The following is a 17,654-nucleotide window of genomic DNA, read 5'->3' on the forward strand; positions in this document are numbered from 1 at the left end:
GGAAGCTTTTAATAGTTGGTGAATTATTGCATTTTCATATTTTGCTTGAAGCCGCCCAGAGTGACTGGGGAAACCCAGCCAGACGGGCGGGGTATAAATAATAAATTACAATGGACGCTTGGGTTGCGAACATGATCCGTGTGGGAGGCACGTTTGCAACCCGCAGCATCCACATCCCGCATGTGCGGGTTGCGATTCGGCACTTCTGCACATGCTCAAAGCACAATTTAGCACTTCTGCGCATGCGCGGCCACCGAAACCCGGAAGTAACCATTCCAGTACTTCCAGATTTCAGCGGTCCGTAACCTGAAAAAACGCAACCTGAAGCGCCTGTGTTGTTGTTGTTTAGTCGTTTAGTTGTGTCCGACTCTTTCCCAACATCTTTCCCAACATCTTTCCCAACATCAGGGTCTTCTCCAGGGAGTCTTCTCTTCTCATGAGGTGGCCAAGCTACTGGAGCCTCAGCTTCAGGATCTGTCCTTGCAGTGAGCACTCAGGGCTGATTTCCTTCAGAATGGATCGGTTTGATCTTCTTGCAGTCCATGGGACTCTCAAGAGTCTCCTCCAGCACCAGAATTCAAAAGCACCAATTCTTCGGCGATCAGCCTTCTTGATGGTCCAGCTCTCACTTCCATACATCACTACTGGGAAAACCATAGCTTAAACTATACGGAACCCGAGGTATGACTGTATTATTATTATTATTTATTATTTATTATTATAGCAGATGCTCAGCCTCTGAGCCAAGGGAGGACTTCCCGGTCTCCCCTCCCACCCCATTTTCAATCCTGGAGTAGACAGGGAGAGATAGACGGATTTCTGAGCAGCCCCAGCGAATCCTTGCCGGAGCTTTGCAGAGACTGGAGAGGGAAGGGAGAAACGCACAGCGGTTTTTACTGCCTCTTTCCCCATCTGGTTTCCATTCAGCTCATTTCTGCTGCTGCTGCTGCGGGAGAAAGAGAGAGATTCAAGTCGGTGCTGGGATGCCGTTTTGGCTTTCGCAGCTCAGGGCGAGATTCCAGAGGAGGAGGAGGAGGACCGAGGGCGCGCAACAGCCGCGCAAAGGGATGCTCCGGTTGCGCACATGACACCACCGACGCTCCCTTGGCTTCGGGAGAGGGACTGGGTGGCATTGGAAGAGCTGGGAGGGCGCAGGAGAGGGGAGATTTTGGATCCCAGCCTGCGGGAGAGGAAGGGAGGCGGAGGCGAGAGACAGAGGCATTTTGCAGAAGAGTAAGGCGATGCTGTGGCCCGCGGCGGCGGCGGCAGTGGTCCTCCTGGCCGGTCTCTCGCAGTGCGTCCAGGCGGAGACCTACACTTCCATGCTTAGCATCCACCAGGCGCTCAGCACCGAGAGGGAGCTCCTCCGCTTTTTGCACACCTACCTGGAAGAGGAAGCCAAGAGGCTGGAGGACCTCAGGAGGTAAGGGCCGGGCTCTGTTTGCGGGGATCAAGCCCGGGAGGCTGGAATGGTGGAGTTGGAAGGGCTATGTAGTCCGACCCCCTCCAATGCAGGGAATCGCAGCTGAATAATCCCTGCCGGATAACCTTCCGTTCTGCTGTCAAACAGTTCTTACTTCCCTAGTGCTTAGCCAAAATCTCCTTTCTCGGCATTTGAATGTGTTGGTTTGGGTCCCACCCTCTGGAGCAGAAGAAAACAAGCTTGCTCCATCCTCCAGGTGACAGACCGTCAGATAATTAAAATAATAATAATAATAATAATAATAAGGGATGGGTGTGGCAGTGGGACGCGGGTGGCGCTGTGGGTTAAACCACAGAGCCTAGGACTTGCCGATCAGAAGGTCAGTGGTTCGGATCCCCGCGACGGGGTGAGCTCCCGTTGCTTGGTCCCTGCTCCTGCCAACCTAGCAGTTCAAAAGCACATCAATGTGCAAGTAGATAAATAGGTACCAATAGGCGGGAAGGTAAATGGCATTTCCGTGTGCTGCTCTGGTTCGCCAGAAGCGGCTTAGTCTTACTGGGCACATGACCCGGAAGCTGTACGCCGGCTCCCTCGGCCAATAAAGCGAGATGAGCACCGCAACCCCAGAGTCAGTCACGACTGGACTTAATGGTCAGGGGTCCCTTTACCTTTACCTTAATAATAATAATATAATTTATTATTTGTACCCCACCCGTCTGGCTGGGTTTCCCCAGCCACTCTGGGTGGCTTCCAACAAAGATTAAAAATACATTAAAATGTCACACATTAAAAACTTCCCTGAACTGGGCTGCCTTCAGGTGTTTCCTAAATGTCAGGTACTTGTTTATCTCTTTGACATCTGATGGGAGGGCATTCCACAGGGCGGGCGCCACTACCAAGAAGGCCCTCTGCCTGGTTCCCTGTAGCTTTGTTTCTCGCAATGAGGGAACCACCAGAAGGCCCTCAGCGCTGGACCTCAGTGTCCGGGCAGAATGATGGGGGTGGAGACGCACCTTCAGGTATACCAGCTGTCATATCCCCTCTCAGTCTCCGCTTTTCCAGGCTGAACATACTCAGCTCCTTCAACCACTTCTCATAAGGCCCGATTTCCAGATATCTGCATACCCAGTCAGTCAATATAATAATAATAATAATTTTATTTATTTATCATATCCCACACATCTGGCTAGGTTTCTCCAGACACTCTGGGTGGCTCCTAACAGAATATTAAAAACAATGTAAAACATCAAACAGTAAAAACTTCACCAAACAGGGCTGCCTTGAGATGCCTTCTAAAAGTAACATAGTTGTTTATTTCCTTGACATCTGATGGGAAGGTGTTCCACAGGGCAGGTGCCACCACTGAGAAGGCCCTCTGCCTGGTTCTCTGTAACCTCACTTCTCACAGTCAGGGAACCGCCAGAAGGCCCCCAGAGCTGGACCTCAGTGTCCGGGCAGAACGATGGGGGTGGAGATGCTCCTTCAGGTCTACTGGGCCGAGGCTGTTTAGGGCTTTCAAGGTCAGCACCAACACTTTGAATTGTGCTTGGAAATGCGGCACCCAGAACTGGACACAGGACTCCAGGTGTGGTCTGACCAAAGCAGAGTAGAGCAGGACTATGACTTCCCTCAATCTGAACACTAGACTCTCATGAGGTGGCCAAGGTACTGGAGACTCAGCTTCACGATCTGTCCTTCCAGTGAGCACTCAGGGCTGATTTCCTTCAGAATGGAACAGTTTGATCTTCTTGCAGTCCATGGGACTCTCAAGAGTCTTCTCCAGCACCAGAATTCAAAAGCATCAATTCTTTGGCGATCAGCCTTCTTGATGGTCCAGCTCTCACTTCCATACATCACTACTGGGAAAACCATAGCTTTAACTTGGTGCATCTGGACTTTGGTGCAGAACCTGAAATTTTTCCCTGTTGAAATCGAATTTGCCAGTTTCATTAGTTTTGTGTTAGTGCTACACTGGGTGCCTGCTGTGCTCTCAGAACATCTCAGGTTCATAGCTGTCAACTTTTCCCTTTTCTTGCGAGGAATCCTATTCGGAATAAGGGAATTTCCCTTTAAAAAAGGGAAACGTTGACAGCTATGCCAGGATCAGTCCCTGCCAGCTCTAGTTAAAGCGGGAATGGGGAACCTCTACTTCTCCAGATGTTGGCAGACTCCTGTTGGCGCCTGCAGGCACGTCTGAAGATCTGGAGAGGGGGAGACAGAGATTTGGAGGAGCAACTGATAGAGACAAAGGAGAATGAATGGAGGTGCAAAAACTACCCACATTCATCGACAGCATGAGGGAGCCCGACATTGACTCAAAGCAAAAGTTATCCCAAGATTCCCAGCACATTTTCTCACCACTTTCCCGATCACAAAGTCTGGTATTTGGAGAGAGCTGGTTTGTTGCACAAGAGCTCCAAATCACATTTACTTGCAGGACCTTAATTTGCCAGTATGCGATGGATTCCCACCCAAAACAACAACAGTCTGGAGGCTTCCTAGAAGGCACTCTCCCAACTGTTCCTTGCTAGTTGTTTCCTACTTCCATCTTCTGTGCCTTGCAATTATACATACTGTATTTTTTGCTCTATAGGACGCACCGGACCATAGGAGGGGGAGAACGGGGGGGGGGGGATTTCCCCTCTCTGCTCAGTGCCCCTTCAGCGAAGCGTCAGGAGAAATGGAGCCCCTTCCATTTCTCCTCCTGCTTCGCTGAAGGGGCGCTGCGCAGAGAGGGAAAACTGTGCAGCGCCTCTCCAGCGAAGCGAAGCCTGTAGCGCAAGAGGGATTGGTGTGCACCAACCCCTCTCGCTCTCCAGGCTTCAGGTGGCCATCCGCAAGCCTTCAGAGCACAGCGGGAACTCCTGCTGCACTCCGAAGGCTTGCGGATAGCTGCCTGAAGCCCCCAGAGCACAGCGGGAGTTCGCGCTGCGTTCCAGGGGCTTCAGGCAGCTTCAGCGAAAGCAATGCGAAGCCTCCGGAGCGCGGGGGGAGCTCTTCCTCTGCACTTCGGAGGCTTTGCGTTGCTATCGCTGAAGCCAAGGAGCCTGCATTCGCTCCATAAGACGCACACACATTTCCCCTTAATTTTTGAAGGGGAAAAAGTGTGTCTTATAGAGCGAAAAATACGGTGCATATTTTTAAAAAGCCCAGATCCACCAGAACAGGTGCCCAGAATCTGCCACTTGGGGCAGCCGCCTTGCCCGGCTCCACGCCAGAACCAGCCACGAACATGTCCACTTTCAAACAGCCCCTCCCCGTTTGAGGTTTTCACTTTGCAGTTTTCCCGGGATGGGTGTGGAGGGAAATCAATCCTTCTCCACCAAACTTCTGGACGGCAAAATTGGCAAGAGAGCATTGCAATTCGAAACAGTGTCTTGGCAAATATTCATCTGACCTTTTGTAGGTGTTGGCTGTGCATGATAGAATGTGAACGAGAAGGGCTGGGTTTTTGTGGTTTGGGTTTTTTTTGAAAGGGAAAGTGAGTACAACCTCTCCCCCCCCCCCACCACCAAAAAACCCCTTATGGGAACAGCCCATAAAGAATTGGGTTTTCCTAAGTAAAAACATATTAGATATATATTTCCATTGGAAAAGGTTCAGAAAATTAAAATGATCCAGGGGATGAAACGATGCCCATATGAAGAGAGTTTGCAGTGTTTGCGACTTTTCAGTTTTAGGAAATATAGGAAGAGCCGGCTGGATCAATAATAATAATAATAATAATAATAATAATAATAATAATAATATCCCACCCATCTGGCTGGGTTTCCCCAGCCACTCTGGACGGCTCACAACAGAATATTAAAAACACAATAAAACATCAAACATTAAAAACTTCCCTAAACAGCCTTCAGATGTCTTCTAAAAGTCAGACAGTTGTCTATTTCCTTCACATCTGTCGGGAGGGTGTTCTACAGGGCAGGTGCCACTACCGAGAAGGCCCTCTGCCTGGTTCCCTGTAATCTCACTTGTCACAGGGAGGGAACCTCCAGAAGGCCCTCAGAGCTGGACCTCAGTGTCTGGGCTGAACAATGGGGGTGGAGGCATTACTTCAGGTCTACTGGGCCGAGGCCGTTTACGGCTTTCAAAGCCAGCACCAAAACTTTGAACTGTGCTCGGAAACGTACTGGGAGCCAATGTAGGTCTTTCAAGACCGGTGTTATGTGGTCCCGGCGGCCGCTCCCATTCACCAGTCTAGCTGCCGCATTCTGGATTAGTTGTAGTTTCAGGGTCACCTTCAAAGGTAGCCCCACGTAGAGCGCATTGCAGTAGTCCAAGCGGGAGAAAACCAGAGCATGCACCACTCTGGCGAGACAGTCTGTGGGCAGGAAGGGTCTCATCCTGCGTACCAGATGGAGCTGGTAGACAGCTGCCCTGGATACAGAATTGACCTGCACCTCCATGGACAGCAGTGAGTCCAAAATGACTCCCAGGCTGTGCACCTGGTCCTTTAAAGCCCTGGTTTAGGGCTTTGAAGGTCAGCCCCAACGCTTTGTATTGTGCTTGGAAACATACTGGAAGCCAATGTAGGACTTTCAAGACCGGTGTTATATGGTCTCGGCGGCCGCTCCCAGTCCCCAGTCTAGCTGCCACAACTAGACTAGTATCGCTGCCCCCAACTTTGGAGCCTTCCACAGGAGCCTTCCATAGCCCTCTCCTCCTGAGCTTTGTCTAATTGTGAATAATATCCTTCTTCATGCCTTCCTCCCCAACCAGATTCTACAGGAAGATCCAGGCCTTGCACCAAGGTGCGGGCAGCACCGTGGTTAACCCTTTACTGGCCTACACGCTCATCAAGAGGTTGCAGTCGGACTGGCTGAATGTGGTGTACAGCGCGGAAGCCAGCGAGAACGCCCAAGGTATGTTCGGCTGAAGGTGGAGCATACTGTTTAGCTGCAGGGAATATAACAGTGATAGCAATGGGCATTTGGAGAAGGTTCGTTGCATCGCGGTAGGACACCTGCTTGGCATGCAGAAGGTCCCAGGTTCAAGCCACAGTAGAACTTCTAGGTGGGAATGTTGCCTTCCTGAAACTCTGGGCAGCAACATTTTCTTTGACTTCCCTCCCCTCCTCCTCTCTTCGGTTCCTTATTTTTTATCACAGTCTTACTGCATAATCGATTTATAAATTTAATATTTTTATTCTTTATAAGTTATTGTTTTACTGCTCATGTTTATGTCAATCCTGCTAACTGTTATTTGCAATTTGTCTTCCTATACTCAATAAATTTTCCCCATTCTGTTAGAAAAAGGCTCTCATCTTGATCTCTTATCCTTCCGGTAGGTTTTGCCATCTCTGCGTATTCCATCAGTTTTAACTGCCAGTCTCCCTTAGTGGGGAGGTTAAAAGGAGCGGGGGCAAGAGTTGTTTATCTGCTAACTAGCAGGTGCAATGATTCCATGTTCATTATCTGAGTGCAGTTGGTATTGTTCTCAGCAGGAACGCTGGTGGCACTGTGGTCTAAACCACTCAGCCTCTTGGGCTTGCCGATTAGAACGTTGGCGGTTCGAATCCCCACAATGGGGTGAGCTCCCATTGCTCTGTCCCAGCTCCTGCCAGCCTAGCAGCTCGAAAGCACGCCAGTGCAAGTAGATAAATAGGTACCACTGCAGTGGGAAGGTGAACGGTGTTTCCCTGCGCTCTGGCTTCCATCACAGTGTCCAGTTGCGCCAGAAGCGGTTTAGTCCTTCTGGCCACATGACCCGGAAAGCTGTCTGTGGACAAACGCCGGCTCCTTCGGCCTGAAAGCAAGATGAGCGCCGCAACCCTATAGTCGTCTGCGACTGGACTTAACCATCCAGGGATCCTTCACATTTTCTTTACCTTTTGTTCTCAGCACTGAAGAATGGCTACCAACGGTTGGAGGAGGAGTTGCCCATCTTTGAGGACCTGGAAGGAGCCGCCCGGGGGGTGATGCGCCTGCAAGATGTCTACTCCCTGAGCGTGAAGGGCTTGGCCAAAGGGAAATTCCAGAGGGTTAGCAATGCTCCGCTTCCGGACGTCTACAACCCCAGCCAGGATTTCTCCCTGTCTGCCGACGACTGTTTCCATATTGGCAAGGTAAGGGGGGCAGGTCAGTGGTTTCCAAAGGGGGCAGAAATCAGTAGGATTACCTGGCAGGCATGCTAAGAGGCAGAGGGTTGGCAGGGTTGCGCTGTGCAAGCTATATCAATTGCAGTTTATCCCTCCAGACACCCAAGTGTGTAGGTTAAAAACCCCATCCTTGCCAACAAATTAAAAGCATAGGAATTAGGCTGCAAAATTAGGAATTAGCTACAAAGTTGGTGCTGTGAGTTAATCCACAGATCCTAGGACTTGCCGATCAGAAGGTCGGCAGTTCAAATCCCCGCGACGGGGTGAGCTCCTGTTGCTCGGTCCCTGCTCCTGCCAACCTAGCAGTTCGAAAGCATGCCAGTGCAAGTAGATAAATAGGTACTGCTCTGGTGGGAAGGTAAACGGTGTTTCCGTGCGCTGCTCTGGTTCGCCAGAAGCGGCTTAGTCCTGCTGGCCACATGAACCGGAAGCTGTGCGCCGGCTCCCTTGGTCAATAAAGTGAGATGAGCGTCGCAACCCCAGAGTTGGTCACGACTGGAACTAATGGTCAGGGGTCCCTTTACCCCTTTACCTTTACCAAACTGGTTCTCCCTTTTTCGCCCTGCTTAACAAAGAATCAGGCAGCAACTTCCCCCCCCCCAATTTTTTAAATTCATTTTATAACACAAATAAACAATACAAACAGAAATACAAACAATACAAACAAATTCTTGTCTTATCCTTATTTTTTCTAAACATTGTTAGGTGAGCTTCCCCAAGTCCCCCCTATCTGATTTTCATTTTACCTCATCTTTAGCACTTCCATATATCATAATTTTTAACCATTTTTTTATCACACCTACTTTTACCATAAAAATCTTCACATTTTATCACTTACAAATAAGACTATTTTAAAATACGCTATCTTCTACTTCTAACCCTACAGCCTATATCCACTTCCAAAGCTATTGTAAGATTTAAATATTAAATTTTTTTTCAGATATTCTTTAAACATGAATCAGGCAGCAACTTGGGGGTTAAGTTAAAAAATATATTTTACAGTGGTACCTTGGTTCTCAAATGCCCAAAACCCAGATGTAAGTGTTCCGGTTTTCGAACTTTTTTGGAAGCCGAACGTCCAGTGTGGCTGTTGGCTAATGTTTCCGGGGCGTCTGCACCAATCAGAAGCTGTGCCTTGGTTTTTGAACATTTTGGAAGTCAAACGGACCTCCGGAATGGATTAAGTTTGGCGCTTTTGTTTTTGAGGCTTTTTCGGTTAATTTGTTTTTGTGACTGTGCGGAACCCAGTTCAGCTACTGACTGATAGATTGTGTGCCTGCAGAAATGGATAAAAGCCCTCCATCCAGACAATGACTATCATCAGTGCAGGTAAGAAAACAAAATATCGTCTTCAATACTGTCTTATTTATTTCATAGTACAGCACATTGATTATTGCTTTCATTTTATGGATCAGTGGTCTCATTAGATAGTAAAATTCATGTCAAATTAAAAGTCTGGAACGGATTAATCCCTTTTGCATTACTTTCTATGGGAAAGTGCACCTTGGTTTTGGAACGCTTTGGTTTTGGAACAGACTTCCAAGGTACCACTGTACTTACTTAAAATCTTGCATTGGTTCACGGGAACGGCAGCAGTAGAAATTATGCAGGCAAAACTCCTCATCTAGACAGTGATTTCGCAGGTTAAAGTGGTCCCAAGTTCCTAAGGGCTTTCTCTTACCGTTCCTGGTTTCTTCCAGGTTGCCTACGACATGGAAGATTATTATCACTCCATTCTGTGGCTGGAGGAAGCCGTGAGCCTCTTCCGCGTTTCCTACGGGAGCTGGAACACGGAGGACGAGGGGAGCCTTGAAGATGCCCTGGACCACCTGGCTTTTTCTTATTTCAAGGTAAGACGGGATGCTGCAGGAGCACACAGGGAGCTGCTGCCTTTACCGAGTCGGACTCTCTGTCCATCTAACTCAGTACTGTCTGCACGGACAGGCAGCAGCTCTCCAGGCCAGGGAGATGCCACACTGGAGATTGAATTTGGAGCCTGCCTCATGAACGCAGAAGCGATGACACTGAGCTACAGTCCTTCTGCACAACCTCCGCTCGTCCTGAACAACTTCCACGCTTATTCTGTGTGGGAACGTTCAGGGAGGCAGGAGAGGATTTATTGTTTATTAATGTCCTTCCTGGGGACGCGGGTGGCACTGTGGGTTAAACCACAGAGTCTAGGACTTGCCGATCAGAAGGTCGGTGGTTTGAATCCCCGCGACGGGGTGAGCTCCCGTTGCTCGGTCCCTGCTCCTGCCAACCTAGCAGTTTGAAAGCACATCAAAGTGCAAGCAGACAGGCCCACCCCCTGTCCCCCAAAAAGAGTACTTCTGTCTTGTCAGGATTCAACCTCAATCTGTTAGCCGCCATCCATCCTCCAACCGCCTCCAGGCACTCACAGTGTGCTCCTCCCCTCCGCTGTCACAATGGTGGAACTCCCTGCAGGGAATATTCAGCTTGCCCGGCAATGGAAGACTGAATTGTTCACTTGGGACCCTGGGTGACACTTGACAGCATGCCCTGCCTCCCTATGAACCATCTTTCATCTTTCTCTCCTTAAATCTAAATTAGGTGTTCCTCTGAGCATGTGTAGAGTGCAACTCTCCCCATTCGCTGAGTAAGAATAGCCTCCACACACAGAGACACACACACACTTTGCTTTCATGTCAGCTTGAGTGTCTATTTCCCCCCAGAAATCTAACTTTTTCCTCTCTCCCCTCTTCATTTCTTAAAGGCAGGAAACATCTCTCATGCCTTAAGCCTTTCCCAAGAATTTCTTCACTACGGTATGTGCTTCTTGTCCAGATCCTGTCAGACTGAAGAATGTTACTTAGTCACTCCAAACATCAAGCTTTGAAGGATTAGACGGGCTCCTCAAAAATTGCACAATCACCAATGGGCCTTCATAACTGGGGGGACGGGACAGTTTCTGTGCAAACCAGCCAGGGCATTTTTTCTCCCAGGGAGTAAGGGATTCCGGGTTGAACATGGGGAAGTAAATATCAGAGGAACATTAAAACGAGGCGGGCATTTAAACAAAAAACTAAAAACTACTGCACTTTTCATAGCCGTGAAAATGGACTTTCAGCAGATATGACTTGCTTTCTACTGAAATTCCCTACACAACTAAGAACCCTCCATTTGAAAACGGAGCAGCAATCCCACATTTATTCTGGGTTACCTAACTGGAAAGTAATGCTGTCTCCTGGTAATGATTTCATGGATCAGTAACGGACATTGAAATCATCTCTCTCTCTCTGTTGCAGAGATTGTCAAATAACTTAGCATCCGTAGAATCAGAAGGTAAAAGGGAGCTGGCTGCAGCGAGCCCAAGACCCACCTAAATCTACCCCCTAAATTGATTTTTGATTTTATTGTTATTCGCATTTTATACTGTATTTTATGCTGTTTTTTGTAGCATCAATTAAGTGTTTTAAATTTGTTGTTAGCTGTCCTGAGCCCGGTTTTCTGAACCGGGAAGGGCGGGGTATAATAATAATAATAATAATAATAATAATAATAATAATAATAATAATAATATTACCTGTACATAAACCACCAGAGCTGCTAGCTTTCAAACCACAGCCTCTAACTAACAGCCATTCAGTTAGCAGGTGATTGTGTTCAGTTTCTTGCCACGAAGCTTTTCAGCTGAATTCAGCTGCTGTTAAAAGTAGAAGAGCACGAAGGACTCGCTCACAAATTTATTGACAGCTGCACGAATTATTATAGCCAGGAAGCAGAAGGGGCGAGCAGAATATAAAATGGAAGAATGGTATAAAGAGGTGTGGGGTATAGCTATTCATGATAAATTAACATGTGCCATTAAGGTAAGACGGGGAATATGCAGGAGAAATGATTTTGAGAAGATATGGAGGATGTTTGTAGAATTTTGTACTGTTAAAACGGAAGGGGGTCAAACCATCGCGAGAGGTGTTGAAATTTTGGGAGGTTGGATAGTTGCAATGGAATGGTCTCAGTGGTGGGGTGCACATTTTTATTTTATTTATTTATGATTATTACTTTGTCAAAATAAAATAAAATAATGGGGGGTGGGAAGTACAAGAGCAGGCCAGGATATTGACAGTCAGTTGGCAACCCACCCTTCGGTTTACACAAAGCGATCAAAAAACAACAACCCAAAAAAAGAAAAACAAAGCAAAACCTTTGTTTCAATGTCATTCTCATTACTTATCATGCTTCAGTACTGCTCTGCATAAGTGCCAACTCCCTGGGGCTCTCGGTGCCCAAGCACCCACCAAATTCCCCATGAAGGGACCCACAAATTTCTATGCCAGGGATATTCACGCTGCATGGCCCCCCCCCCACGGCCCTGGGCCCCCACAGCCACAGGGCCAAGTTGGCACGGTCATGGGGCCAAGTTGAAAAGCTACAAATAATTAAAACCGGGTTGCCAACTTTTTCTTACTGGCTCTGCTCCTTTGCCTTCAGTGGCAACCTGGCACATGGAGTGAACTTTCCTGGACATGGGCGACCGCTTCATTTCTGCATGCTAGATGGCTATTAAAGGGGCAGGGGGGGGCTTTTAAAAATGTATATCCACTTTTGGATTCAGACCACCTCTTATCTCGACCAGATCCAAGCAACAAGAGGATGGCGAGGAATGTTCTCAAGTACGAGAAGCTGCTGCTGGTGAACCCCGAGAGTGGCGAAGAAGGGGGGTCCCTGCAGAGGCCAAACGTGACCCAGCTGGAGACCAGAGATATTTATGAGAAGCTGTGTCAGACTCTGGGGTCTCAGGTGGGGCCACAGAAAAGGCACGGAATCCAACCTTGGTGTTTTGTTTTTACGAAATAGTGACAAACCCCAGCAGTGTTAGGATGATGTTAGCAGGCGGATGTTGGTTGTGGAATGAGCATTGATGTGCCTTCCATGTCCTTGGGATAAATGGGGAATCTGATGAGCTTTTAAATGCCGTATTTTTCGCTCTATAAGATGCACCAGACCACAAGACGCACCTAGTTTTTGGAGGAGGAAAACAGGAAAAAAAATATTCTGAATCTCAGAAGCAGTGAAAGCGGCGATCCCTCTTGCTGTTCTGGCTTCTGGGATAGCTGCGCAGCCTGCATTCGCTCCATAAAACACACACACATTTCCCCTTACTTTTTAGGAGGGAAAACGTGAGTCTTACAGAGCAAAAAATACAGTATATAGATAACACTTGTATATATATCTGCTTGTGATATCTGAGGGACAATTTTGCAATATAAAATGACTCCCAGGCTGCGCACCTGGTCCTTCAGGGCCACAGTTACCCCATTCAGGACCACGGAGTACTCCACACCTGCCAGCCCTGTCCCCCCAAAATAGTACTTCTATCTTGTCAGGATTCAACCTCAATCTGTTGGCCACCATCCATCTTCCGACCGCCTCCAGACATTCACACAGGACATTCACTACCTTCACTGGTTCCAACTGCTAGGCTAGGGCCTTTTGCCTATAACTTGGTGCAATAGACATTGGCCTATTGATGGTTTGCAGGTAGGTTCCCTTGCATCACCCTCTCTCTCTGGTCCTCCTCCAGCCATCCCAGTATCAGCAACAACACCTCTACTGCTCCTACGAGACCAATGGGACCCCCTTCCTGATGCTCCAGCCTCTGAAGAGGGAGATTGTTCACCGGCAGCCCCACATCGCCCTCTACCACGACTTCGTCAGCGATGCCGAAGCAGAGAAGATCAAGGAGCTTGCTGCTCCACGGGTGAGCAGTTTGGGGGCATTGGGGCGGCAGGAAATGGGGTCTTGCAGGGCCGGCCCATCCACGAGGCAGACCGAGGCAGCTGCTTCAGGCGACGGAACTGAAGGGGCAGGCCTGCTGTGGAAGTAGCTGCGGCAGTGGTTTCCAGGTTCTGGCGGGACCTCGCAAAAGCCCTGAGAGATCTTGCGGGGCTATAGCAATATCTTGCCAGAGCCTGGAAGCCGTGTTATGTGGCAAAACGGGATGGGTCACTCCTGGGCTCTTGCGTCGTTTTTGTTCCCCCCCCCCCAATTTTTTTTAATTAATTTTGCAAATTTATAACAAATACAACACAATAAACAAAACATATAAGAAGATAAACAAACAAACATATAACATTTATTCCAATTAAAAATCCAAATTAATTTCCATTATTAAATGACTTCCTCGAATCCTTCCTAACTGGTTTTCATTGAATCTCATTTTAGCAATTTTCCAATATTCACTTTCTAATAAAATGAACTAGTTCACATTACTAACTTCCTTTCTTTTCATCATAATCTCTTGCCTCGTTGGCTTCAGGCTACAAGAAGGGCATCAGGAAGAACTTTCTGGCAGGAAGAGCCATTCAATGGTAGAACGGTCTCCCTTGGGAGGTGGTGGACTCTCCTTCCTTGGAGATTTCTAAGCAGAGGTTGGGTGGCCATCTGTCATGGATGCTGTAGCTGAGATTCCTGCATTGCTGGGGGTTGGACTAGATGACCCACAGGGACCCTTCCAACTCTAAGATCCTACAATTCTGTGAATACCATAGAATCATAGAATCATAGAATCATAGAGTTGGAAGAGACCACAAGGGCCATCGAGTCCAACCCCCTGCCAAGCAGGAAACACCATCAGAGCACTCCTGACATATGGTTGTCAAGCCTCTGCTTAAAGACCTCCAAAGAAGGAGACTCCACCACACTCCTTGGCAGCAAATTCCACTGTCAAACAGCTCTTACTGTCAGGAAGTTCTTGAGTACATTACACATTATTAATACCAACATTAATAATAATATTGATTGATTGAATTTATATGCTGCCCTATACCCAGGGGTCCCAGGGCAGTTCACAGAACAGGATCAATATAAAAACCACAATATATATAATCAAAATAAAAAGAACAACCCAATAACAACCCCCCAAAAGAACTACATTTTAAAAAGCCATAGGATGTCAATAATGTGGGATGTAAACACAGGAGCAGTCAATGACAACATTCCTAGAGTGTACATGTTAGAACATGGGGAGGGATGTCTGTCCAGCAAGCAGGTAAACTTCCTGGGGACAGACTTCCTCCGCATGTGACCAGAGGTGGGTGTGGCCTCACCTGTGCAGGTAAATGATAAAAAAGCACAGGGCAGGCAGCCATATCTCTCTCTCTCATCTTCATCTTCTGAAGGAGCAACATGCCCTCTTGGCTCTCAGCCAAGAGAGGACTAAGGGGCTATCTTGCTATAAGATAGATTCTGAATGTATGTAACATTCAGTATGTCTGCCTTCTGGGATCATATTGTGAACAGAACGTGAGTAAACTCTTTTATACTTTTATAAAGACTGTGTCGTGTCTTGTATTTTAAGAGGGAACAAAAGGGGAAATTACCAGAGTAATTATTATAGTGGTTCTAGCGAACCTGTGCAGATGTTACCGTTGCGAACTAAAAGGGGAATGTCATAAACTCTGCTGATATTTTGGGAACTTGTTAGCACAAGTTGGATTAGGATATAATCTCACAATATATCCTCTCCTGCACCCCTGAACATTCCCACAAATAAGAACAACCAAGGTAAAGGTAAAGGGACCCCTGACCGTTAGGTCCAGTCGTGGCCGACTCTGGGGTTGCGGTGGTGCTCATCTCGCTTTACTGGCCGAGGGAGCCGGCGTACAGCTTCCAGGTCATGTGGCCAGCAGGACTAAGCCGCTTCTGGCAAACCAGAGCAGCGCACAGAAACACCATTTACCTTCCTGCCTATTTATCTACTTGCACATGACGTGCTTTCGAACTGCTAGGTTGGCAGGAGCAGGGACAGAGCAACGGGAGCTCACCCCGTCGCGGGGATTCGAACCACCGACCTTCTGATCGGCAAGTCCTGGGCTCTGTGGTTGAGACCACAGCACCACCCATGTCCCAAAGATCAACCAAAGGCCTCATTAAAAAGGAACATTTTTGCCTGGCACCTAAAGGTGTATAATGAAAGGACCAGGCGAACTTCGCTGCGGAGAGCATTCCAGAGATGGGGAGCCACTGCAGAGAAGGCCTCGTTCTTGTGTTGCCACCCTCTGGACCTCTCAAGGAGGAGGCACACGAAGAAGGGCCTTGGAAGATGATCTCAGGGTCTGGGTAGGTTCATATGGAAAGAGGTGGTCCTTGAGGTATTGCGGTCCTGAGCCTTATAGGTCAAAACCAGCACTTTGAATTGGGCCTGGAAACTAATTGGTAGCCAGTGCAGTTGGACCAGGATCAGTGTAATGTACTCAAACAGTCTTGCTCCGGTGAGCAACCTGACCGCTGAATTCTGCACCAACTGAAGTTTCCGAACCGTCTTCAGAGGCAGCCCTACATAGAACGTCTTGCAGCAGGGGTCAGCAAACCTTTTCAGCAGGGGGCCAGTCCACTGTCCCTCAGAACTTGTGGGGGGCCAGACTATATTTTTTTGGGGGGGTGAATGAATTCCTATGCCCCACAAATAACCCAGAGATGCATTTTAAATAAAAGCACACATTCTACTCATGTAAATAATAATAATAATAATAATAATAATAATAATAATAATAATAATAATAAATTTTATCTATACCCCGCCCTCCCCAGCCAAGACCGGGCTCAGGGCAGCTAACACCCAACATAAAAACAATTGATTGAAATACAACTTAAAAACAAGATGATGATAATAATAATAATAATAATAATAATAATAATAATAATAATAATAAATTTTATTTATATCCCGCCCTCCCCAGCCGAAGCCGGGCTCAGGGCGGCTAACAACAATAAAACAGTACAAAAGTACAACACAAACAACACTCTAAAATCATTCATTATAAAATTAAAACATTAAACATTAAAACATGTATAAAATACAACATTAAAACATTAAAATACAGCCTCATTTCAGCGGAAACAACAGTGTAAAAAGACCAGGCAGGCCCCACAAATAACACAGAGGTGCATTTTAAATAAAAGGACACATTCTAATCTTAAGGTAGCCCTGTTCAGGGACGTTTTTAATGTATGATATTTTAGTGTTTTTTGGTTTCTATGGAAGCCGCCCAGAGTGGCTGGGGAAACCCAGCCAGATGGGCGGGGTACAAATAATAATTATTATTATTATTATTATTATTATTATTATTATTATTATTATTATTATTAATTTAAAAACATGCTGATTCCCAGACCGTCCGCTGGCAGGATTTAGAAGGCAATTGGGTCGGATCTGACCCCTGGGCCTTAGTTTGCCTTGCAGTAACCAACCTTGAGGTTACCAGAGCACCTGATGGATCGCCATTTATTTTGTACCTTGGGTGTCTTTTCTGCCCCTCTTCCTCCCATAGGAGCCAAAGGGCGGTTATCCTGGGCCAGAAACTTGTTTTTTTTTACTGCTGCTGTGGTCGATGAGATTTTTGAGGCTTTCTTATGGGTTTGGAATACTGATGGCTGGTTAGTAAGTCCCTCAAGGACAACTAATAAATCATAGAATCGTACAATCATAGAGTTGGAAGAGATCCCCAAAGGTCATCCAGACCAACCCCCTGCAATGCAGGAATCGCAGCTAAATCGAAAGAACGCATTACCATTATGATTACAAATACCAATCGCACATTCTAACCATGTTAGTCTGCTGGAGAATTTTGTTCCCTCCAAATTCTGTTATACTAGCAAACCCCCCTAAAAAGGGGGGGAACCACCCCAATTTGCACCCCCAACCCTACTTTGTTTTGTTTTTTTAATAATCTTTATTAATTTAAATTACACACATATACAAAGAGTATGCAAAGAATTTACAATCTCACACTACAGAAAGAAAATTAAAGAAAAAACAATTAAGAAAAGCAGAAAATACAGAAAAAAGAAAGAAGAAAAAGCAGATTTACGTGCATAAAAAAACTTAATCTTCCTAATTAATACTTAAATAAACACTTAAATAAAAAAGACTTCTGACAAAACAAGTCTTCCAATCATTCTCATTGTACTGTTTATACGGTCGTTGTTTTCCCCGCGGTTTTATATTCTTTAATATTGTTCCCGTCTACTCCACAAACGGAATTTGATGTGTTTACAAGTATCACTCAAGTTCTGCTAACATGGTGTGCCCAGCCCTACTTTGAACAAGAGGGCAGAAAACTTCCTTTTTGTTTATTCAGATTCCTTCAGCAGCGGAGAGAATTAAGCTTA

The 17,654-nt window shown here is 46.9% G+C and overlaps 2 protein-coding genes across 2 annotated transcripts in view; one reads left to right on the forward strand and one right to left on the reverse strand.

The window, feature by feature from the left end:
* The window catches only part of PPME1 (protein phosphatase methylesterase 1), a 252,123-nt gene that overhangs the window by 171,026 nt on the left and 63,443 nt on the right, over nucleotides 1–17,654 (reverse strand). The window lies entirely within an intron of this gene.
* P4HA3 (prolyl 4-hydroxylase subunit alpha 3) overlaps nucleotides 785–17,654 on the forward strand; it is a 33,809-nt gene continuing 16,939 nt past the window's right edge. Inside the window, exons 1-7 of the mRNA XM_053385095.1 lie at nucleotides 785–1,423; nucleotides 6,143–6,285; nucleotides 7,264–7,487; nucleotides 9,221–9,370; nucleotides 10,255–10,306; nucleotides 12,118–12,281; nucleotides 13,066–13,242. Coding sequence (XP_053241070.1) covers nucleotides 1,242–1,423; nucleotides 6,143–6,285; nucleotides 7,264–7,487; nucleotides 9,221–9,370; nucleotides 10,255–10,306; nucleotides 12,118–12,281; nucleotides 13,066–13,242 — 1,092 coding nt within the window. The 5' untranslated portion in view covers nucleotides 785–1,241. The remainder of the gene's footprint in view (nucleotides 1,424–6,142; nucleotides 6,286–7,263; nucleotides 7,488–9,220; nucleotides 9,371–10,254; nucleotides 10,307–12,117; nucleotides 12,282–13,065; nucleotides 13,243–17,654) is intronic.

Source organism: Podarcis raffonei, chromosome 4, assembly GCF_027172205.1.
Source record: "Podarcis raffonei isolate rPodRaf1 chromosome 4, rPodRaf1.pri, whole genome shotgun sequence".
Lineage (NCBI taxonomy): Eukaryota > Metazoa > Chordata > Lepidosauria > Squamata > Lacertidae > Podarcis > Podarcis raffonei.